Source organism: Babylonia areolata, chromosome 12, assembly GCF_041734735.1.
Source record: "Babylonia areolata isolate BAREFJ2019XMU chromosome 12, ASM4173473v1, whole genome shotgun sequence".
NCBI classification, from domain to species: domain Eukaryota; kingdom Metazoa; phylum Mollusca; class Gastropoda; order Neogastropoda; family Buccinidae; genus Babylonia; species Babylonia areolata.
Window position 1 is genome coordinate 2,569,411 of NC_134887.1, and position 25,277 is coordinate 2,594,687.

At 48.6% G+C, this 25,277-nt stretch overlaps 1 protein-coding gene across 2 annotated transcripts in view; it reads right to left on the reverse strand.

Moving 5' to 3' along the window:
• The window catches only part of LOC143288319 (stalled ribosome sensor GCN1-like), a 119,008-nt gene that overhangs the window by 51,574 nt on the left and 42,157 nt on the right, over positions 1–25,277 (reverse strand). For both annotated transcript variants that reach the window (XM_076596692.1, XM_076596691.1), the window contains exons 18-29: positions 24,991–25,115; positions 23,935–24,113; positions 23,040–23,133; positions 21,214–21,333; positions 19,690–19,882; positions 13,282–13,499; positions 11,216–11,320; positions 10,148–10,372; positions 6,625–6,752; positions 4,765–4,957; positions 3,352–3,588; positions 2,062–2,256 (exon numbers count right to left, since the gene is read on the reverse strand). In XM_076596692.1, coding sequence (XP_076452807.1) covers positions 2,062–2,256; positions 3,352–3,588; positions 4,765–4,957; positions 6,625–6,752; positions 10,148–10,372; positions 11,216–11,320; positions 13,282–13,499; positions 19,690–19,882; positions 21,214–21,333; positions 23,040–23,133; positions 23,935–24,113; positions 24,991–25,115 — 2,012 coding nt within the window. The remainder of the gene's footprint in view (positions 1–2,061; positions 2,257–3,351; positions 3,589–4,764; positions 4,958–6,624; positions 6,753–10,147; positions 10,373–11,215; positions 11,321–13,281; positions 13,500–19,689; positions 19,883–21,213; positions 21,334–23,039; positions 23,134–23,934; positions 24,114–24,990; positions 25,116–25,277) is intronic.

Here is a 25,277-nt window from a genome sequence, read left to right on the forward strand (position 1 = left end):
TGTGCATGCTGGGTATGTTCTTGTTTCCATAACCCACTGAACGCTGACATGGATTACAGGATCTTTAATGTGCATATTTGATCTTCTGCTTGCATACACACACGAAGGGGGGTTCAGGCACAAGCAGGTCTGCACATATGTTGACCTGGGAGATCGTAAAAATCTCCACCCTTTACCCACCAGGTGCCGTCACCATGATCCAGGGATCCTCAGATTGACAGTCCAACGCTTTAACCACTCGGCTATTGCGCCCATCGGTGGTCCCGGTCAATTTCATGCTGACGACAACTGCTGCTGCTGTACCTGCTATGGCTGAGCTGGGACCTGGGTTTGAATCCCACCTCCTGACCACTCAGCACTGCCCCTGATTCAGCTCAGATGGGACCTTCAGTGTCCCCCAGGGTTCATATCCCCCCGTCATACTGACTACTGCCTCTGCTACAGCTGAGTTGTACCTTCAATGTCCTAGGGTTCAAATCACGCTGTCATGCCGACCTCTGCCCCACCAGCTGAGTTGTACCTTCAATGTCCCAGGGTTCGAATCACGCTGTCATGCCGACCTCTGCCCCACCAGCTGAGTTAGGCCTTCAATCTGAGAGTGCCCGGTTTTGAATCACGGTTATAACACCTGGTGGGTACAGGGTGGAGATTTTTCCCCAGGCCAACATAATTATGTGCAATACTAGTAACTGGTGCCTGAACCCCCTTCGTGTGTATTCATAAGCACGCTGAAGATCAAATACGCACATCAAAGATCCTGGAATCCATGTCAGCGTTCATTGGGGTTTGGAAAAAAGAACCTACCTGGCATGCACCTACCCTGCCCCATCCAAAAATGGAGAATGCCCACCTAAACAGTGGGGGTATAAAAAAAAACCCAGTCATACACATAAAAAAACATTCATGTTTTCCACTGAAAATGAGTCGCAGGCAAGGAACACAGATGATGTTGACAAAGAAGAAAACAAAGACGAAGAAGAAAATAGAAAAATAAGACAAAGAAAAGAAGACAACAACAAAGACGACGAAGAAGAAAAAAGGTAGACGAGGACAAAGGAAGAAGATGAAGATGAAGGAGGACAACAATGATGATGATGAAGAAAAAGGAAGATGAAGAAGACGTAGGACAACAACAAACACGGCAACAAAAGAAAAGGAAGAAGATGAAGACAAAGACGAAGGATGACAACGACAACGACGAAGAAGACAAAGATGAAGGACAACAACGAAGACGACGACAAAAAAAAAAAAGAGGAAAATAATAATGAAAATGAAGACGAAGATGGAGGACAACGACAACGACTAAGAAAAGAGAAAACAAAGATGAAGACAACAACAAAGACAACAATGAAAGAAAAGGAAGACAAAGGACGACGATGACGACAACGATGAAGAAGAAAAAGGACGACAAAGACAAAGGATGACAACGACAACGACGAAGAAGACAAAGATGAAGGACAACAATGAAGACGACGACGAAGAAAAAAGGAAGATAATAACGAAAATGAAGACGAAGATGGAGGACAATGACAACGACTAAGAAAAGAGAAAACAAAGATAAAGACAACAACAAAGACGGCAATGAAAGAAAAGGAAGACAAAGGACGACGACGACAACGATGAAGAAGAAAAAGGACGACAAAGACGAAGGGAGAAGACGAAGATGACAACAACGACAATGACAACGTAGAAAAAGAAAGATGAAGGACGACGACGACAACGATGAAGAAGAAAAAGGACGACAAAGGAAGAAGACGAAGATGAATGAAGACAACTACGACAACGACAATGTAGAAAAAGAAAGACGAAGGACGATGACGACGACGATGAAGAAGAAAAAGGACGACAAAGGAAGAAGATGAAGATGAATGAAGACAACTACGACAACGACAATGTAGAAAAAGAAAGATGAAGGACGATGACGACGACGATGAAGAAGAAAAAGGACGACAAAGACGAAGGAAGAAGACGAAGATGAATGAAGACAACTACGACAACGACAATGTAGAAAAAGAAAGACGAAGGACGACAACGACGACGACAACGATGACGACGACTGACCTCCTGCGAGGGAGTGGAGAGGGCGGAGATGAGCTGGGCGACAATGGGTTTGACCTTGGGGTTATCGGTGTCCAGATGGCGAGCCAGGTTGCCCATCAGGATGACAATGCTCTGCCGCACCGTGTCGTTGCTGGCCGTGTCCGGCGCCGTCGCCAGAAAGTTCTCAAACACCGGCAACAACAGCCCCACATTCTCCTGGGAAATCGATATTATACATATAAATATTTATATTACATTTCTGGCTCAGACATAATTCACGTTTTTGTGTGTGTGTGTGTGTTTTTCTTTTCTTTCTTCTTATCTCCACAGCATTATGTTCTGGGGGAAAAAAAACAACAACAAATAAACAAACATATATATATATATATATATATTATATATTTTCCAGTTCAGAAATAACTATTGTGTTTTGGGCTTTTTTTGGGGGGGGTGTTATTTAGGTTTTTCTTTCGTTCTTTCTTTTTTTCTTTTCTTTTTTATTTTATTTCTCATCTCAACAGCCTGAAGTTCTCCTCGGAAGCGAAATAAAACATCCAGTTCAGAAATAATTCAAGTGTTTGGAGGTGGTTTTTTTTTTCTCATCTCAACAGTCCGACGTTCTCCAGGGTAACTGAAATAGGCATATAAATACACACACACACACACACACACAACATTTCCAGTTCAGAAATAATTCACGTGTTTTTTTGCGGGGTTGATTTTTCTCATCTCAACAACCCAACCTTCTCCTGGGGAACTGAAATATATATATAACATTTCCAGTTCAGAAATAATACACATGCAAACCCAAGCCCGAAACCCTACCCCCCTCCTAACAGACACATAAATGCACACCCCCTCCCACCCCCTCCCACAAACATAATATGACATCCCCCAAAACACACCCACACTCCAACAAACCCACACACACCGCAACCCCAACGAATAAACAAAAACAAAAAACACACCCAAACACACCTTTCCAACCCCCCACCCCTCACCTTCCGACCCCCACTCCCACACCTCCCTTCACCCCCCCCAAACCCACCCAACCCCTTTCAAACCACCCACCCCCACCACACTTCTCACCTTTCAAACCCCTTCCCCCACCCCACCCCTTTCAAACCCCCCATTCCCACCCCTTTCAAACCCCTTCCCCCACCCTACCCCACCCATTTCAAACCCCTCATTCTCACTCCTTTCAAACCCCTTCCCCCACCCCACCCCACCCATTTCAACCCCCCCATTCCCACCCCTTTCAAACTCCTTCCCCCACCCCACCCATTTCAAACCACTCCACTCTCCCCTCACCTTTCCGTGCGAGTTGATGGCGGCCAAGGCGGCGTCCCTCATGTGGGACCTGACCTCCGGGGATCGATCCCCCAACGCCTTGGGCACGTAGAAGTCAAACAGCCGGCCCACCTCCGCCTGCGGCAGCAGAGGGGCAATCTGGGCCAAGGCCAAGGCCACACCGGAGCGGGCGGGCCACTGGTCAGGGGGCTGTTCCTCTATCTTGCGGCCCAGCGGGTCCACTTTGGCTGGCGGCAGCTGCAAGGCATCACGTGGAATGTTATATGGTGGGTGGTGGGTGGCACCACATGGAATGCTTTATGGTGGGTGGCACCACATGGAATGCTTTACTGTGGGTGGAATGCTTTATTGTGGGTGGAATGCTTTATTGTGGGTGGCATCACATGGAATGCTTTATTGCGGGTGGTGGGTGGCACCACATGGAATGCTTTATTATGGGTGGAATGCTTTATTGTGGGTGGAATGCTTTATTGTGGGTGGCACCACATGGAATGCTTTATGGTGGGTGGCACCACATGGAATGCTTTATTGTGGGTGGCACCACATGGAATGCTTTATGGTGGGTGGCACCACATGGAATGCTTTATTGTGGGTGGAATGCTTTATTGTGGGTGGAATGCTTTATTGTGGGTGGCATCACATGGAATGCTTTATTGTGGGTGGCACCACATGGAATGCTTTATGGTGGGTGGCACCACATGGAATGCTTTATTGTGGATGACACAACACAATATTGTGGATCGCACCACACAGAATTTATTTACATATAGTCATGGAAGTCAAGGAGAGAGAGAGAGAGAGAGATTAAAAAACTTTATTACTCAAGGATAAAGATTTTAGGCATTGCCTAGTCTTCCAATCTGTCCTTGTGACAACAAAAACAGTAACGATAAGACACAACAATAACAATGGTAAATACTACTACTACCACTACCACAACTACTACCACTACCACCACTACTACTACTACTACTAATGATAATTATAATACTAATCAACAGACCATCATCATCATAAAAATATAATGAAGGGAACACTGTCACACACTCACACCCACCCACACACATATGCACACACTCATCCCCAAACACACACACCCTTATGCATATGCATATTTGCACATATACCCACATGCATGCATATGTCTACATGTACATACAGATATGTATGCAGATATGTCAGAGAGAGAGAGAGAGAGAGAGAGAGAGAGAGAGAGAGAGAGAGAGAGAGAGACCCCGAGGGATAGACAGACAGACAGAGACAGACACACAGACCAACAAAACCAACAGAACCTGACAGACAGACGGACAAAACCGACAGAAGTGCACACACAGACAGACAGACAGACCAACAGAACCAGACAGACATACACACAGACAGACCGACAGAGTCCAACAGAACGGACAGACTTACATAGAGGCGCTGCTCGTAGAGGTGGAGGAGGTGTGTGAGGACAGAGGGGACGTGGTGGGGGTGGGCGTGCAGCACCTGGGCCAAGGTGAGGGCGCAAGCCTTGCGCACCAGGTCCACCTGGTGGTCCACGTCCTCCAGCACAGCCCCGTGCAGCCCATCCTGGGGGCTCTCCAGGTCCAGGTCCTCACGCAGCCTGTGGGAGGTGCCACACACAGCATGCATAGAGAGACATACAGGGACAGACACATACACACAGCATGCATAGAGAGACATACAGGGACAGACACACACACACACCAAACAACATGCATAGAGAGACATACAGGGACAGACACACACACACACCAAACAACATGCATAGAGAGACATACAGGGACAGACACACACACACCAAACAGCATGCACACACAGACATACAGATGTGCACACACACATATATATGCACACACAGACACACAGATGCACACACACGCCAAACAACATGAACACAGAGACATACAAACAGATGTGCATACACACACAGATATGCACACACAGACATACAGATACACACAGACACATACCACAACATGCACACAGAGACATACACACACACAGACATGCACACACACCACACACATACACAGAGACATGCACACACACACACACACAAACACATGCACACACACACACACACAACCACCACCACACGCACAGACATGCACACACACACACACACAGACACACCATACGCACATTGAGACACACACACACACACCATCGCACACTGAGACATGCACACACCACACACACACACCATACGCACATTGAGACATGCACACACCACACACACACACACATTCACCACACACATTTTGTTTTATTTTGTTTATACTCCTTTCTACACGAACTGAAGAGAGAGGGGGAGAGAAAGTAGTGATGACATGAGGCGCAGGGGGGAAATTTCTTCCAAAAATCACAACTGTGCACAGACATTGAACACACACACACAGACACACACAATGCATACATACACACTCACATACATAGCCACATTCACAGATACATGCACCACACACACACACACACACCATACAAACACACACACACACACACACTCAAACACACAGCAAAGTCAACAAGATTTCCAACAATACCCCGCCCTCCCCAAAATCAGGTTTTACCACACAAGCAAATTCTATGGGATTTCCAGCATAGTCCTTCTTTCATGACATTTTTTATTTCCCCCATAACCGCATATTACACAAGCAAGCTCAATAGGATTCCCTCTCTCAGTCCTCTAAAATCAGGTTTTATTACACGTACCGCTAAGCAAAATCAATGGGATTTCTCTCCCTTACCCCCTGCCCTTAAAATCAGGTTCTCTCATGCAAGCATATTCAATAGGATTTCCCCTCATACCCCCCATAAAAATAAGGTTTTGTTACAGACTTACACATCCGGCATAGCAAATTGGATAAGATTTCCCCTAATACCCCCCATAAAAAAAGCAAACCATAGGCCTAGTTTGCATCAGTTTGACATGGTACAGTATATGACACCAAAATAAGGTTTTGTTACAGACTTATACATCCGGCATAGCAAACTGGATAAGATTTCCCCTCATACTCTCCCTAAAGTCAGGTTCTGTTTCACTGTTTTTTTTAGTGTGTGTGTGTGTTGGGGTGTGGGGGCTGTGCATGTGTGTGGTGTGTGTGTGAGAGCGTGCGTGCGCCATGTGTGTGTCAGTTTACCCATTTTTGTAAAACGCCTAAAGCCCTATTCAGAGAATTTGCTCTATATAAATTCACTTTCTTCTTCTGATCACTATTATCGTCATTAATTTATCACCATGACCAGGGGAGACTCGGCGAGACTCACTCTTTGGCAATCTGCTGGATGGACTCGTCCTCATCATTGCAGGCAATCCAGACACGCTTGGCGACCTGCATAGCTACCTCCTGGTCGTCCTCCGCCTCAGGCAGCACTTCGTACAGCTGGCGCAGCGACTGCAACACCACAGCAACCCTTCCACAGATGCCTACCCCTGTCACAAGTTTGTACCCTCATCAATCAGGACATTTGCTCGGAACATTTTGAATCTGGTCGTTAACACTCGGGACTCCAAGCCACATCATGAAACATAGGAACATTTTGAATCTGGTCGTTAACACTCAGGACTCCAAGCCACATCATCAAACATACATTTTATCTACACTGACCCCCAATAACGGAGTATGGCTGCCTACATGGCTGAGTAAAGACACACGTAAAAGCCCATTCATGTACATGAGTGAACGTGGGAGTTGTAGCCCACGAACAAAGAAGAAGAAGAATCTACAAGGCATACAAACGCTTGGGTCTACCTGCAACACGGTGTAAATGCTACGATTAAGCTGACTGGTCCACTCAATGCTGTTTCAATTTAAACATGCACACAATTAGCTGAGCATCATCACACGAGACCCCAAGTTAGTAGTGATTACCCTGGCCTCATGGTCAATAGGTCTAGAACATCTGGGTAATGTTACGACAGGAAAGCATGTGACCATGCTGTGTAGTCGAAAATGAACTCGTCTGAACAATTTTGACGTTGCCGTAACATCGGAGCCGACTGCGATCAAGAGTAACAAAATACTGTGAAATTGTAACAGTTGGCATCTCTGTGTCGTCCACACTGTCTCTCTCCCTGCTGCACTGCATTAATGATGCAAGGTCTGGTCATAAGTTGTGCTGTTTGCTTTCTCAGCATGACCAACCTGCATGGTTTGATGAGATCTCTCTCTAGAGAGAAATATAATAATTATAAATACATATATATATATAGAGAGAGAGAGAGAGAGCGGCGTGGAGTAATGCCACTGAAGGGGACAGATAAAGGGCAGCAAAGAAAAAAAACAAAGAACTAGAACTCCCACTCCACCCACACACAGAGATGCCAAACCCTGTCAAGTGTTTTGTAGCAACAATCAGGAAATTTGATGGGAACATTTTTAAATTGATGGGAACACTCAGACTCTGAGCCACATCAGCAAACGTACATTTTATCTACAACGCATACAAACACGTTATCTCTTGTTCGGGCAAACGATTAAGCTGATTGGTCCACCCAGTGCTGTTTCAATGTAAACACGGACGTGAGTGGCTGATAGTCATCATGCAAGACCAAGGTTAGCTGTGACTGCCCTGGCCTCATGATCGATATAGAGTGTCTAGGTAATGTTACAACAGGAAAGCAAGTGACCAGGTTATGTCACTGAAAACGAACTTGTCGGAACAACGTCGACATCTGCGTAAAGTCAGAACAAACTGCATTCGAGTGTTAACAAAATAGGAAATTTTCTATCTAAAATTACGTTTAAGTAACATACTTACCGTGACCCACTGGTGCAGACTCCGGCAGGGGTCTGACATTCCTGTCCTGTGCAAACTACTGTCCGCCTATGCGGAGAAAACGAAAGCAGCTATGGCCGATAACCTCCCAGAAGTATGTAACCTCCACTTTGCCCCCCTGACTAGCGCCCTCTTTTTACATACGGCAATACTGAGAAAGTTGGCTTCTCTGTGAACTCATTGGAACAATTTTGACATTGGCGTAATGTTGGAACAAACTGCGAACGAGCGTAACAAAATATGGTGATATTGAAACAGTTGGCTTCTCTGTGAACTTGTTGGAACAATTTTGACATCGGCGTAATGTTGGAACAAACTGTGAACGAGCGTAACAAAATATGGTGATTGGCTTCTCTGTGAACTCGTTGGAACAATTTTGACATCGGCGTAATGTTGGAACAAACTGCGAACGAGCGTAACAAAATATGGTGATTGGCTTCTCTGTGAACTCATTGGAACAATTTTGACATCGGCGTAATGTTGGAACAAACTGCGAACGAGCGTAACAAAATATGGTGATTGGCTTCTCTGTGAACTCGTTGGAACAATTTTGACATCGGCGTAATGTTGGAACAAACTGCGAACGAGCGTAACAAAATATGGTGATATTGAAACAGTTGGCTTCTCTGTGAACTCCTCGGAACAATTTTGACACTGGCGTAATGTTGGAACAAACTGCGAACGAGTGTAACAAAATATGGCAATGCTGAAACAGTTGCAGGCATGCCTACCCCCACATTTGCTTACAACACACATCAGAATCAGGGACAGGGTGTCACTGTCAGAACAACACACATCAGAATCAGGGACAGGGTGTCACTGTCAGAACAACACACATCAGAATCAGGGACAGGGTGTCACTGTCAGAACAACACACATCAGAATCAGGGACAGGGTGTCACTGTCAGAACAACACACATCAGAATCAGGGACAGGGTGTCATTGTCACGAACAACACACATCAGAATCAGGGACAGGGTGTCATTGTCAGGAACAACACACATCAGAATCAGGGACAGGGTGTCACTGTCAGGAACAACACACATCAGAATCAGGGACAGGGTGTCACTGTCAGGAACAACACACATCAGAATCAGGGACAGGGTGTCACTGTCAGGAACAACACACATCAGAATCACGGACAGGGTGTCACTGTCACGAACATCTCAGCAAACATAACAACAGTCGTCTGACAGCCAGAAGCAATGGTTGTAAAAAAGGAAACATGCCTCCACTTTCAAAAGGTTGTCCCCATTCATAAACTCGGTGCATGCCCACGTGAGCATTGGTATTGCTGAAGTTACTTTGCCAGTGACAGAAATTGAGCGGACTTTCAGAAAATGGCTTCGGTACTGTTCAGACAGTTCCGGCTTTTCACAAAGTGGCTTCAGTAATATTCAGCAACATTTCCGTAAGTCTTAACAAAGGGTCTTCGGCAACAGTTGAAAAGGCATCTAAGCGTACACTTGTACCTGCTAGATATTTCATTTCAAGTAAAAAAAAATGTTACGGTTGGATTTTTTTAAATTTTCCGGAACATGCAGCAAACACCCATATTTCCGGGACATCCTGTCAGTTTTCTGGGACTTCTTCTTCGTTCGTGGTCTGCAACTCCCGTGTTCACTCGTATGTACACGTGTGGGCTTTTATGTGTATGACCGTTTTTACCCCACTATGAAGGCAGCCATACTCCACTTTCGGGGGTGTGCATGCTGGGTATGTTCTTGTTTCCATAACCCACTGAACGCTGACGTGGATTACAGGATCTTTAACGTGCATGTTTGATCGTCTGCTTGCGTACACACACGAAGGGGGTTCAAGCACTAGCAGGTCTGCACATACGTTGACCTGGGAGATTGGAAAAATCACCACCCTTTACCCACCAGGCGCAATTACCGAGGTTCGAATGTGGGACCCAACGCTTTAACCACTCGGCTACTGCACCCGTTATTTTCCGGGACACACACAGGCCCTCAGTGATGGCAGGCATGCCTGCTCCCCACACACCCACCTGCAGTGCGGCCTCTCGCACGGCCGTGCAGGGCGACTCCAGGGCCCCCAGCAGCTCCAGCACCTCCGGCTGTGTGGCCGTGGCCGCATCGTCGTCCCCGTTGGCACAGGCGGCCAGCTTTAGAAGTGCGGTGGCCGCCTTCTGCTGCAGGTCCATCTCCATGGTGCCGATCACAGACAGGCACAGCGCCATCAGCTTGTGCCGCGGTAACAGGTCTGGGTCCAACTGGACGGGGTGGTGAGGGGGGTGTGGGGGGAAGGGAACGTTATTCACACTCACAGTCAGAGTCTAACACAGTCAAACACACACACACACACACAGAGTCTGACAGGAGTCTGACAAACACAGTCTCACTCTCACACGCACAACAAAAACACACACTCACACACACACACAACAAAAACACACAATGCCACACACACTCACTCACACAGTCACAAATATACACACATACTTACACAGTCACACAAAGACACACTGCCACACACACTCACTCACACAGTCATACACACACAGTCACACAAACACACAGTCTAACAAAGTCTGACAAACACACCCACACACCCAGCCACACAGCCTCACTCTCACAAACACGCCCACACACCCACCCACACAGCCTCACTCTCACAAACACACCCACACACCCAGCCACACAGCCTCACTCTCACAAACACACCCACACAGCCTCACTCTCACAAACACACCCACACACACAGCCTCACTCTCACAAACACACCCACACACCCACCCACACAGCCTCACTCTCACAAACACACCCACACACCCACCCACACAGCCTCACTCTCACAAACACGCCCACACACCCAGCCACCCACCCACACAGCCTCACTCTCACAAACACACCCACACACCCACCCACACAGCCTCACTCTCACAAACACACCCACACACCCAGCCACCAACACACACAGCCTCACTCTCACAAACACGCCCACACACCCACCCACACAGCCTCACTCTCACAAACACGCCCACACACCAACCCACACAGCCTCACTCTCACAAACATGCCCACACACCCACCCACCAACCCACACCCCCACATACCAAGGTCCTGCGGTCGCACAGGAGGTCAGGTGAGCGGCGCATGTCGGCGTGTAGAGCCACCAGCTGCAGAGCCTCTGAGCACACCTCCACGTTCTTGTTCACCACCTGGAGGAAGATGGCACACTATGCTCAAGACGCTCATCCCCATATTCTCTACAATGAAAGTCTGAAAGTCTCTCTGAAAGCGTTTGATATCAACCCCGACTCCTGGGAGGAATCTGCAGTGGACCGTGACAAATGGCGCGCTGCTATGCACAAAGGCGCCAAGTTGTGCGAGGCCAACAGGACTGCTGCAGGCACCGTCACCGTGATTCGAACCCGGGACCCTCTGATTGACAGTCCAATGCTTTAACCACTCAGCTATTGCGCCCGTCAATGTAACAGTCTGAATTTAATGTTTCAAACTCTGTGTGCTTTCCTGGATTCGTTTACACATCATCAGTGTGTGAAAATTTCAAACAAAAAAAATATGGGTACTTTCATAAACTTGGTGCATGAGAAGGGAGGAAGTTTTATATTTTGTTCCCACCTGACTTATTCTTTTACTCATCAGTTTGGGAGTTTTCAGTTCACAAAGTCTAATTTTTAATGGCTATTTCATTTCTTTCCCAACAAATGGGTATAGGTGGTATGGTAAGATATGGTATGGTGTAGCATAGTATAGGTGGTATGGTATGGTATGGTATGGTATGGTATGGTATGGTATGGTATGGTATGGTGTGGTGTGGTGTGGTGTGGCATGGTATGGTGTGGCATGGTGTGGTGTGGGTGGTGTGGTATGGTATGGTATGGTGTGGTGTGGTATGGTATGGTGTGGTGTGGTATGTATGGTGTGGTGTGGTGTGGTGTAGCATGGTATGGTGTGGTGTGGTATGGTATGGTATGGTGTGGTGTGGTGTGGTATGTGTGATGTGGTGTGGTGTGGTATGTATGGTGTGGTGTGGTATGGTATGGTATGGTAGGGTAGGGTGTGGTGTGGTATGGTAGGGTAGGGTAGGGTAGGGTGTGGTGTGGTGTGGTATGGTATGGTGTGGTGTGGTGTGGTGTGGTGTGGTATGGTGTGGTGTGGTATGGTATTGTAGGGTAGGGTAGGGTGTGGTGTGGTATGGTAGGGTAGGGTAGGGTAGGGTGTGGTGTGGTGTGGTATGGTATGGTGTGGTGTGGTGTGGTGTGGTATGGTGTGGTGTGGTATGGTAGGGTAGGGTGTGGTGTGGTATGGTATGGTGTGGTATGGTGTGGTGTGGTAGGGTATGGTATGGTGTGGTGTGGTATGGTATGGTATGGTAGGGTAGGGTGTGGTGTGGTATGGTATGGTGTGGTATGGTGTGGTGTGGTATGGTATGGTGTGGTGTGGTATGGTGTGGTGTGGTATGGTATGGTATGGTGTGGTGTGGTATGGTATGGTATGGTATGGTATGGTGTGGTGTGGTGTGGTATGGTGTGGTGTGGTGTGGTATGGTATGGTATGGTATGGTATAGTATGGTATGGTATGGTATGGTATGGTGTGGTGTGGTAGGGTATGGTGTGGTATGGTGTGGTGTGGTAGGGTATGGTGTGGTGATTTTTTTTCTTTCTTTTTTTTTGTAAATGAAGCGAAAAGTCAAAAAAAGAAGCCTACTGTTTCCCACGTTCTAGCTCTCTCGTGTCGCCTTTGCTGCTCACCAAGTTTGGAGAGCCAATTAACTTTGAGAGCACGGATCATGTGATTTGCCTCTATAAGTCCCGTGAGCATGGAACTCTACAGCGGTCTATTCCATACACTAAAGCCAGGCCCATGAAGCGCACACGTCACCCACTACCATTCGGATGAGACGATAAACCGAGGTCCCGTGTGCAGCATGCACTTAGCGCACGTAAAAGAACCCACGGCAACAAAAGGGTTGTTCCTGGCAAAATTCTGTAGAAAAATCCACTTCGAAAGGAAAAACAAACAAAACTGCATGCAAGAAAAAAAAAAAAAAAAGGGGTGGCGCTGTAGTGTAGCGAAGCGCTCTCCCTGGGGAGAGCAGCCCGAATTTCACACAGAGAAATCTGTTGTGATAAAAAGAAATACAAATACAAATACCTTGGCGCCGTTCTTCAGCACTGCAGCCAGCAGGTAGTAAATGAAGCCCACAGCGGATGCCGGTAACAGGTCTATGGCCTCTGGCTCAGGACCCACTGATTGCAGCAGAATGCTCACAGCGCGTGCGGACTGCGCAGGTAAAGGCTCCTCGGCCCACTCTCTGGGCGTGCTGCAGGCTGGCTCCAGAAGTCGCAGTGTCACGTTGCTGACCAGGATGCCTGCAAGGGGAACGTTTGCTGGTCAGTGTCGTTATCGTCATTGTCCTCTTGTCAGCATCACTGTCCTCTTCTTCATCACCATCACTGTCATCATCGTCATCACCATTATCATCATTTTCATTACCATCGTCATCTTTACCGTCATTTTCAACGTCACAATCTTCATCACCATCATTGTCATCGTCATCATCTTCTTCATTGTCATCACCATCTTCATCATCACTATCGTCATCATCATCACCATCATCCTCATAATCTTCTTCATTTTAATCATCATCACTATTATTATCACCCCTCCCCAACCCAAATGACAGAGATAGACTGCTTACATGGCGGAGGTTAAAAACGGTCATAAACGTAAAAGCCCTCTTGTGCACTGTACAATACGAGTGACGTATGAATCGCAGCCCACGAAACAAGAAGAATGAAGACAGAGAAAGACAGGGAGGTGAGAGACACACCCAGACTGGAGTGATGGAAGAATGAAGACAGAGAAAGACAGGGAGGGGAGAGACACACCCAGACTGGAGTGATGGAAGAATGAAGACAGAGAAAGACAGGGAGGGGAGAGACACACCCAGACTGGAGTGATGGAAGAATGAAGACAGAGAAAGACAGGGAGGTGAGAGACACACCCAGACTGGAGTGATGGAAGAATGAAGAATGAAGACAGAGAAAGACAGGGAGGTGAGAGACACACCCAGACTGGAGTGATGGAAGAATGAAGACAGAGAAAGACAGGGAGTTGAGAGACACACCCAGACTGGAGTGATGGAAGAATGAAGACAGAGAAAGACAGGGAGGTGAGAGACACACCCAGACTGGAGTGATGGAAGAATGAAGACAGAGAAAGACAGGGAGTTGAGAGACACACCCAGACTGGAGTGATGGAAGAATGAAGACAGAGAAAGACAGGGAGGTGAGAGACACACCCAGACTGGAGTGATGGAAGAATGAAGACAGAGAAAGACAGGGAAGTGAGAGACACACCCAGACTGGAGTGATGGAAGAATGAAGACAGAGGAAGACAGGGAGGTGAGAGACACACCCAGACTGGAGTGATGGAAGAATGAAGACAGAGAAAGACAGGGAGGTGAGAGACACACCCAGACTGGAGTGATGGAAGAATGAAGAATGAAGACAGAGAAAGACAGGGAGGTGAGAGACACACCCAGACTGGAGTGATGGAAGAATGAAGACAGAGAAAGACAGGGAGTTGAGAGACACACCCAGACTGGAGTGATGGAAGAATGAAGACAGAGAAAGACAGGGAGGTGAGAGACACACCCAGACTGGAGTGATGGAAGAATGAAGACAGAGAAAGACAGGGAGGTGAGAGACACACCCAGACTGGAGTGATGGAAGAATGAAGACAGAGGAAGACAGGGAGGTGAGAGACACACCCAGACTGGAGTGATGGAAGAATGAAGAGAGAGAAAGACAGGGAGGGGAGAGACACACCCAGACTGGAGTGATGGAAGAATGAAGACAGAGAAAGACAGGGAGGTGAGAGACACACCCAGACTGGAGTGATGGAAGAATGAAGAGAGAGAAAGACAGGGAGGGGAGAGACACACCCAGACTGGAGTGATGGAAGAATGAAGACAGAGGAAGACAGGGAGGGGAGAGACACACCCAGACTGGAGTGATGGAAGAATGAAGACAGAGAAAGACAGGGAGGTGAGAGACACACCCAGACTGGAGTGATGGAAGAATGAAGACAGAGGAAGACAGGGAGGTGAGAGACACACCCAGACTGGAGTGATGGAAGAATAAGAATGAAGACAGAGAAAGACAGGGAGGTGAGAGACACACCCAGACTGGAGTGATGGAAGAATGAAGACAGAGAAAGACAGGGAGGTGAGAGACACACCCAGACTGGAGTGATGGAAGAATAAGAATGAAGACAGAGAAAGACAGGGAGGTGAGAGACACACCCAGACTGGAGTGATGGAAGAATGAAGACAGAGGAAGACAGGGAGGTGAGAGACACACCCAGACTGGAGTGATGGAAGAATGAAGACAGAGAAAGACAGGGAGGTGAGAGACACACCCAGACTGGAGTGATGGAAGAATGAAGACAGAGGAAGACAGGGAGGTGAGAGACACACCCAGACTGGAGTGATGGAAGAATGAAGAATGAAGACAGAGAAAGACAGGGAGGTGAGAGACACACCCAGACTGGAGTGATGGAAGGATGAAGAATGAAGACAGAGAAAGACAGGGAGGTGAGAGACACACCCAGACTGGAGTGATGGAAGGATGAAGAATGAAGACAGAGAAAGACAGGGAGGTGAGAGACACACCCAGACTGGAGTGATGGAAGGATGAAGAATGAAGACAGAGAAAGACAGGGAGGTGAGAGACACACCCAGACTGGAGTGATGGAAGGATGAAGACAGAGAAAGACAGGGAGGTGAGAGACACACCCAGACTGGAGTGATGGAAGAATGAAGACAGAGAAAGACAGGGAGGTGAGAGACACACCCAGACTGGAGTGATGGAAGAATGAAGAATGAAGACAGAGAAAGACAGGGAGGTGAGAGACACACCCAGACTGGAGTGATGGAAGAATGAAGACAGAGAAAGACAGGGAGTTGAGAGACACACCCAGACTGGAGTGATGGAAGAATGAAGACAGAGAAAGACAGGGAGGTGAGAGACACACCCAGACTGGAGTGATGGAAGAATGAAGACAGAGAAAGACAGGGAGGTGAGAGACACACCCAGACTGGAGTGATGGAAGAATGAAGACAGAGGAAGACAGGGAGGTGAGAGACACACCCAGACTGGAGTGATGGAAGAATGAAGAGAGAGAAAGACAGGGAGGGGAGAGACACACCCAGACTGGAGTGATGGAAGAATGAAGACAGAGAAAGACAGGGAGGTGAGAGACACACCCAGACTGGAGTGATGGAAGAATGAAGAGAGAGAAAGACAGGGAGGGGAGAGACACACCCAGACTGGAGTGATGGAAGAATGAAGACAGAGGAAGACAGGGAGGGGAGAGACACACCCAGACTGGAGTGATGGAAGAATGAAGACAGAGAAAGACAGGGAGGTGAGAGACACACCCAGACTGGAGTGATGGAAGAATGAAGACAGAGGAAGACAGGGAGGTGAGAGACACACCCAGACTGGAGTGATGGAAGAATAAGAATGAAGACAGAGAAAGACAGGGAGGTGAGAGACACACCCAGACTGGAGTGATGGAAGAATGAAGACAGAGAAAGACAGGGAGGTGAGAGACACACCCAGACTGGAGTGATGGAAGAATAAGAATGAAGACAGAGAAAGACAGGGAGGTGAGAGACACACCCAGACTGGAGTGATGGAAGAATGAAGACAGAGGAAGACAGGGAGGTGAGAGACACACCCAGACTGGAGTGATGGAAGAATGAAGAATGAAGACAGAGAAAGACAGGGAGGTGAGAGACACACCCAGACTGGAGTGATGGAAGAATGAAGACAGAGGAAGACAGGGAGGTGAGAGACACACCCAGACTGGAGTGATGGAAGAATGAAGAATGAAGACAGAGAAAGACAGGGAGGTGAGAGACACACCCAGACTGGAGTGATGGAAGAATGAAGAATGAAGACAGAGAAAGACAGGGAGGTGAGAGACACACCCAGACTGGAGTGATGGAAGGATGAAGAATGAAGACAGAGAAAGACAGGGAGGTGAGAGACACACCCAGACTGGAGTGATGGAAGGATGAAGAATGAAGACAGAGAAAGACAGGGAGGTGAGAGACACACCCAGACTGGAGTGATGGAAGGATGAAGACAGAGAAAGACAGGGAGGTGAGAGACACACCCAGACTGGAGTGATGGAAGAATGAAGACAGAGAAAGACAGGGAGGTGAGAGACACACCCAGACTGGAGTGATGGAAGAATGAAGAATGAAGACAGAGAAAGACAGGGAGGTGAGAGACACACCCAGACTGGAGTGATGGAAGAATGAAGACAGAGAAAGACAGGGAGTTGAGAGACACACCCAGACTGGAGTGATGGAAGAATGAAGACAGAGAAAGACAGGGAGGTGAGAGACACACCCAGACTGGAGTGATGGAAGAATGAAGACAGAGAAAGACAGGGAGGTGAGAGACACACCCAGACTGGAGTGATGGAAGAATGAAGACAGAGGAAGACAGGGAGGTGAGAGACACACCCAGACTGGAGTGATGGAAGAATGAAGAGAGAGAAAGACAGGGAGGGGAGAGACACACCCAGACTGGAGTGATGGAAGAATGAAGACAGAGAAAGACAGGGAGGTGAGAGACACACCCAGACTGGAGTGATGGAAGAATGAAGAGAGAGAAAGACAGGGAGGGGAGAGACACACCCAGACTGGAGTGATGGAAGAATGAAGACAGAGAAAGACAGGGAGGTGAGAGACACACCCAGACTGGAGTGATGGAAGAATGAAGACAGAGAAAGACAGGGAGGTGAGAGACACACCCAGACTGGAGTGATGGAAGAATGAAGACAGAGGAAGACAGGGAGGTGAGAGACACACCCAGACTGGAGTGATGGAAGAATGAAGACAGAGAAAGACAGGGAGGTGAGAGACACACCCAGACTGGAGTGATGGAAGAATAAGAATGAAGACAGAGAAAGACAGGGAGGTGAGAGACACACCCAGACTGGAGTGATGGAAGAATGAAGACAGAGGAAGACAGGGAGGTGAGAGACACACCCAGACTGGAGTGATGGAAGAATGAAGACAGAGAAAGACAGGGAGGTGAGAGACACACCCAGACTGGAGTGATGGAAGAATGAAGACAGAGGAAGACAGGGAGGTGAGAGACACACCCAGACTGGAGTGATGGAAGAATGAAGAATGAAGACAGAGAAAGACAGGGAGGTGAGAGACACACCCAGACTGGAGTGATGGAAGAATGAAGAATGAAGACAGAGAAAGACAGGGAGGTGAGAGACACACCCAGACTGGAGTGATGGAAGGATGAAGAATGAAGACAGAGAAAGACAGGGAGGTGAGAGACACACCCAGACTGGAGTGATGGAAGGATGAAGAATGAAGACAGAGAAAGACAGGGAGGTGAGAGACACACCCAGACTGGAGTGATGGAAGGATGAAGACAGAGAAAGACAGGGAGGTGAGAGACACACCCAGACTGGAGTGATGGAAGAATGAAGACAGAGAAAGACAGGGAGGTGAGAGACACACCCAGACTGGAGTGATGGAAGAATGAAGAATGAAGACAGAGAAAGACAGGGAGGTGAGAGACACACCCAGACTGGAGTGATGGAAGAATGAAGACAGAGAAAGACAGGGAGGTGAGAGACACACCCAGACTGGAGTGATGGAAGAATGAAGAATGAAGACAGAGAAAGACAGGGAGGTGAGAGACACACCCAGACTGGAGTGATGGAAGAATGAAGAATGAAGACAGAGAAAGACAGGGAGGTGAGAGACACACCCAGACTGGAGTGATGGAAGAATGAAGAATGAAGACAGAGAAAGACAGGGAGGTGAGAGACACACCCAGACTGGAGTGATGGAAGAATGAAGAATGAAGACAGAGAAAGACAGGGAGGTGAGAGACACACCCAGACTGGAGTGATGGAAGAATGAAGAATGAAGACAGAGAAAGACAGGGAGGTGAGAGACACACCCAGACTGGAGTGATGGAAGAATGAAGAATGAAGACAGAGAAAGACAGAGAGGGGAGAGACACACCCAGACTGGAGTGATGGAAGAATGAAGACAGAGAAAGACAGAGAGGGGAGAGACACACCCAGACTGGAGTGATGGAAGAATGAAGAATGAAGACAGAGAAAGACAGGGAGGTGAGAGACACACCCAGACTGGAGTGATGGAAGAATGAAGAATGAAGACAGAGGAAGACAGGGAGGTGAGAGACACACCCAGACTGGAGTGATGGAAGAATGAAGACAGAGAAAGACAGGGAGGTGAGAGACACACCCAGACTGGAGTGATGGAAGAATGAAGACAGAGAAAGACAGGGAGGTGAGAGACACACCCAGACTGGAGTGATGGAAGAATGAAGACAGAGAAAGACAGGGAGGTGAGAGACACACCCAGACTGGAGTGATGGAAGAATGAAGACAGAGAAAGACAGGGAGGTGAGAGACACACCCAGACTGGAGTGATGGAAGAATGAAGAATGAAGACAGAGAAAGACAGGGAGGGGAGAGACACACCGATACGGCAGTGGTGGAAGGCGACCTTGCCCAGCAGGAGAAAGACGTTGGTGACGGAGGGGGCGGCCAGGGGTGAGCTGAGGAGTGGCACCAGCACATCACACAGGCTGTTCATGAGGAAACAGCACTCCATCATAGCTCCATTCAGTGCCGCAGACAGCAGGCCACACCCACAGCACAGCTGCTGGTACAGCTGTGGCAACACACACACACACACACACAGAGATCAGTGTGTAGCAATGTACAGCTGTGGCAACACACACACACACACACAGATCAGTGTGTAGCAATGTACAGCTGTGGCAACACACACACACACATACAGATCAGTGTGTAGCAATGTACAGCTGTGGCAACACACACACACACACACAGATCAGTGTGTAGCAATGTACAGCTGTGGCAACACACACACACACAGATCAGTGTGTAGCAATGTACAGCTGTGGCAACACACACACAGATCAGTGTGTAGCAATGTACAGCCATGGCAACACACACACACAGATCAGTGTGTAGCAATGTACAGCTGTAGCAACACAGACACACACACAGATCAGTGTGTAGCAATGTACAGCTGTGGCAACACACACACACAGATCAGTGTGTAGCAATGTACAGCTGTGGGAACACACACACACACAGATCTGTGTGTAGCAAAGTACAGCTGTAGCAACACACACACACACACAGATCAGTGTGTAGCAATGTACAGCCATGGCAACACACACACACAGATCAGTGTGTAGCAATGTACAGCTGTAGCAACACAGACACACACACAGATCAGTGTGTAGCAATGTACAGCTGTGGCAATACACACACACACACAGAAGAGTGTGTAGCAATGTACAGCTGTGGCAACACACACACACAGATCAGTGTGTAGCAATGTACAGCTGTGGCAATACACACACACACACAGATGAGTGTGTAGCAATGTACAGCTGTGGCAACACACACACACAGATCAGTGTGTAGCAATGTACAGCTGTGGCAACACACACACACACAGATCAGTGTGTAGCAATGTACAGCTGTGGCAACACACACACACACACAGATCAGTGTGTAGCAATGTACAGCTGTGGCAACACACACACACACACACAGATCAGTGTGTAGCTATGTACAGCTGTGGCAATACACACACACACACAGATCAGTGTGTAGCAATGTACAGCTGTGGCAATACACACACACACACACACAGATCAGTGTGTAGCAATGTACAGCTGTGGCAATACACACACACACACAGATCAGTGTGTAGCAATGTACAGCTGTGGCAATACACACACACACACAGATCAGTGTGTAGCAATGTACAGCTGTAGCAACACACACACACACACAGATCAGTGTGTAGCAATGTACAGCTGTGGCAACACACACACACACAGATCAGTGTGTAGCAATGTACAGCTGTGGCAACACACACACACACACACACACACACACAGATCAGTGCGTAGCAATGTACAGCTGTGGCAACACACACACCAACAACACACAGCAGCCTACCTGGTTCAGTCTGTGGCGGGTCTCTGACTCTCTCTGGCGCTGTGCAGCCAGCAGTTCCTCCTGCTTCTTGGTCAGCTTGGGCATCTCCTCCGCCTTCCTCACCTTCTTCTTCTCCATCTCCTGCAAACAGACATGGGTTCCCTCCCTTTACTCTTCTCCATCTCCTGCAAACAGACATGGGTTCCCTCCCTTTATTCTTCTCCATCTCCTGCAAACAGACATGGGTTCCCCCCCTTTATTCTTCTCCATCTCCTGCAAACAGACATGGGTTCCCTCCCTTTATTCTTCTCCATCTCCTGCAAACAGACATGGGTTCCCCCCCTTTATTCTTCTCCATCTCCTGCAAACAGACATGGCTTCTCTCCCTTTATTCTGCTCCATCTCCTGCAAACATACATGGGTTCCCCCCCTTTATTCTTCTCCATCTCCTGCAAACATACATGGCTTCTCTCCCTTTATTCTGCTCCATCTCCTGCAAACATACATGGCTTCTCTCCCTTTATTCTCCTCCATCTCCTGCAAACAGACATGGCTTCTCTCCCTTTACTCTTCTCCATCTCCTGCAAACATACATGGGTTCCCTCCCTTTATTCTTCTCCTACAACCCTCCCTCATACATACATGGGTTTCCTCCCTTCTTCTCCTACAACCCTCCCTCATACATACATGGGTTCCCTCCCTTCTTCTCCTGCAACTGTCCTTACTTTACACTGCATGTTTGCTGCATATCTGGTGTGTGTGTGTCATTCAGATGAGACCATAAACGAAGGTCCTGTACGCAGCTAGCACTTAGCGCATGTAAAAGAACCCACTGCAACCACAGGGTTGTCCCTGGCAAAATTATGTTAAAAAAACAACAACAAAAAACAACCAGTTTCATAAGAAAACAAATACACTTGCACAGAAAAAGTACAAGGTGGTGCTCTCAGTGTAGCGATGCACTCTCCCTGGGGACAGCAGCCCAAATTTCAACACACAGACATCTGTTGTGACAAGACAATAATACAATACAATACAGAACTCTCCACTGTTTTGTCTGGTCACTGACAGAAGCTTTTCTCTCTTTTTTATTTTTTATTTTTTTTGCTGCCCCGTCATCTGCACCGTTTCAGTGGCATTGCTCCCACGCCGCTCATTCATAGCCCCCCATACACAGCCACACTGGGTTTGTTTGTCATAGTCCGAGTGTCTGCAGTCCACAGGGAACCATCAATGTTAGGTCGCCAGGAGGCCATACACCAGGTGAGACACCACACACACACAAACACACACACATATACATACACACCACACACACCACATACACACACACACAAAACAGTGAACACCAAACACACACACCACACACACCAAACAGCGAACACCACATACACACACACCACAAACACACACACACCACAAACACACACACCACAAACACACACACCACAAACACACACACACCACAAACACACACACCACAAACACACACACCACAAACACACACACCAAACAGCGAACACCACACACACACACACACACACCACAAACACACACACACACCCCAAATAGCAAACACCACACACACACACACACACACCAAACAGCGAACACCAAACACACACACCACACACACCAAACAGCGAACACCACATACACACACACCACAAACACACACACCCCAAATAGCAAACACCACACACACACACACACACACACACACACCCACACACACCACACACACACACCCCCCCCCCAAATAGCGAACACCACACACACACACACCACAAACACACACATACCCAAAATAGCGAACACCACACACACACACACACCAAACAACTGACCTTCCTCAGCTCCAGTTCTGCCATCTGTTCAGCGTAGGAATACAGCTTGTTCTCTCTCCTCACGTTCTGCTCTGCGCCACTGGATTTCTTGGCGCTGAAACCAGAATGACAGTGCTCATCTAACAGAGGAGCTACAGCCCACTGATTCAAGTGGTGCACTTTCAATCTGGTGTTCCCAGGTTCACAGTGTGTGCATATGTCTGCACATGTGCGTGCGTGCGTGCGTGTGTGTGTGGGTGGGGTGGGGGACCCGGGGGGGGAGCATGTGTGTGTGTGTGTGTGTGTGCGTGTGTGGGAGGGGGGGGGGACCCGGGGGGAGCATGTGTGTGTGTGTGCGTGTGTGTGTGTGGGGGGGGGGGGGGCAGGGGGGAAGCATGTGTGTGTGTGTGTGTGGGGGAGGGACCTGGGGGGGAGCATGTGTGTGTGTGTGCGTGTGTGTGTTGGGGGTGGGGAGGTGGGGGGGGCAGGGGGGGAGCATGTGTGTGTGTGTGGGGGGGGGGTACCACACAGCCACACGCCACTATCAGTTACAACACACCACTACTAGTTACCACACACCACCACTAGTTACAACACACCACTACTAGTTACCACACACCACCACTAGTTACAACACACCACTACTAGTTACAACACACCACTACTAGTTACCACACACCACCACTAGTTACAACACACCATCACTAGTTACAACACACCATCACTAGTTACCACACACCACCACTAGTTACACACCACCACTAGTTACAACACACCATCACTAGTTACCACACACCACCACTAGTTACACACCACCAGTAGTTACAACACACCACTACTAGTTACCACAAGGCCACACACCACCACTGAAGCGACCCAAAGACCCAGCCCCACCCCACACCCCCCAACGCCTCACTTCTCGATGATGGAGCGGTCGTAGAGCTCCCCCTCTGGTGTCAGAAAGATGCCGTAGTCGTCGCGGGTGACGTGGACCAGGTCCGGGGTGGACAGCAGGCCACAGACGTATTCCACCAGCGGGGGCACCACGGCTTCGGGACACACCCTGCACAGCGTCTCCACAGCCTCCCGCATGCTCTGCACACACACACACCAGAGAGTTAGACACGCTGCACACTGCACGCGCAACACACTACACACTGCAACACACACGGCACAGGGTCTCCACCACCCCCGCACATTCTGCAAACACACTACACACTGCACACACACACACCGCAACACACTACACACTGCACACACACACCACACAACACACTGCACACACACACCGCACAACACACTGCACACACACACACCGCACAACACGCTACACACTGCACACACACACACCGCAACACACTACACACTGCACGCACACACTGCACAACACACTGCACACACACACACCGCACAACACACACACACACCACACAACACACTGCACACACACCACACTGCACACACACACCGCACAACACACTGCACACACACACACCCCACACAACACACTGCACACACACACACCGCACAACACACTGCAACACACACTGCACAGGGTCTCCACTAACCCCCGTCAATTCTGCACACACACACACACCACACACACACACACACCACACACACACACACACACCACACACGCATACCACACACACACACACCACACACACACCACAAAAACACACACACACACACACACACACACCACACACACAGCTCAGGGTCCCACAGTCTCGGCTACAGGCTTCAGTTCTACACAAGGAAGGCTGTCTGTCTCTGAGCCATGCACACACAGAGACACACAAACACACACTCAGAGACACGCACACACACACACACATACACACAAATACACTCATAGCCACACACCTACATGTGACATCCACGCACCCACACACCCCTACACACAGAAACACACACACTACCATACAGACACACCCACACCCAAACAGACACCCCGAACCCCACAGACCTGCGACAGAGCGGTTCCAGTCTGGGCTAGAGCCAGACACTGGGTGGCATGTTTCTCCACAAAGCGGCCAGGGTTCAGGTTGAGTTTCTGCAAGATCTCCACCCACACGTCCTGGTCACCAAACACTGCATCACACCACACATCTCTGTTAGTCCTGGTCACCAAACACTGCATCACACCACACACATATCTGTTAGTCCTGGTCACCAAACACTGCATCACACCACACATATCTGTTAGTCCTGGTCACCAAACACTGCATCACACCACACACATATCTGTTAGTC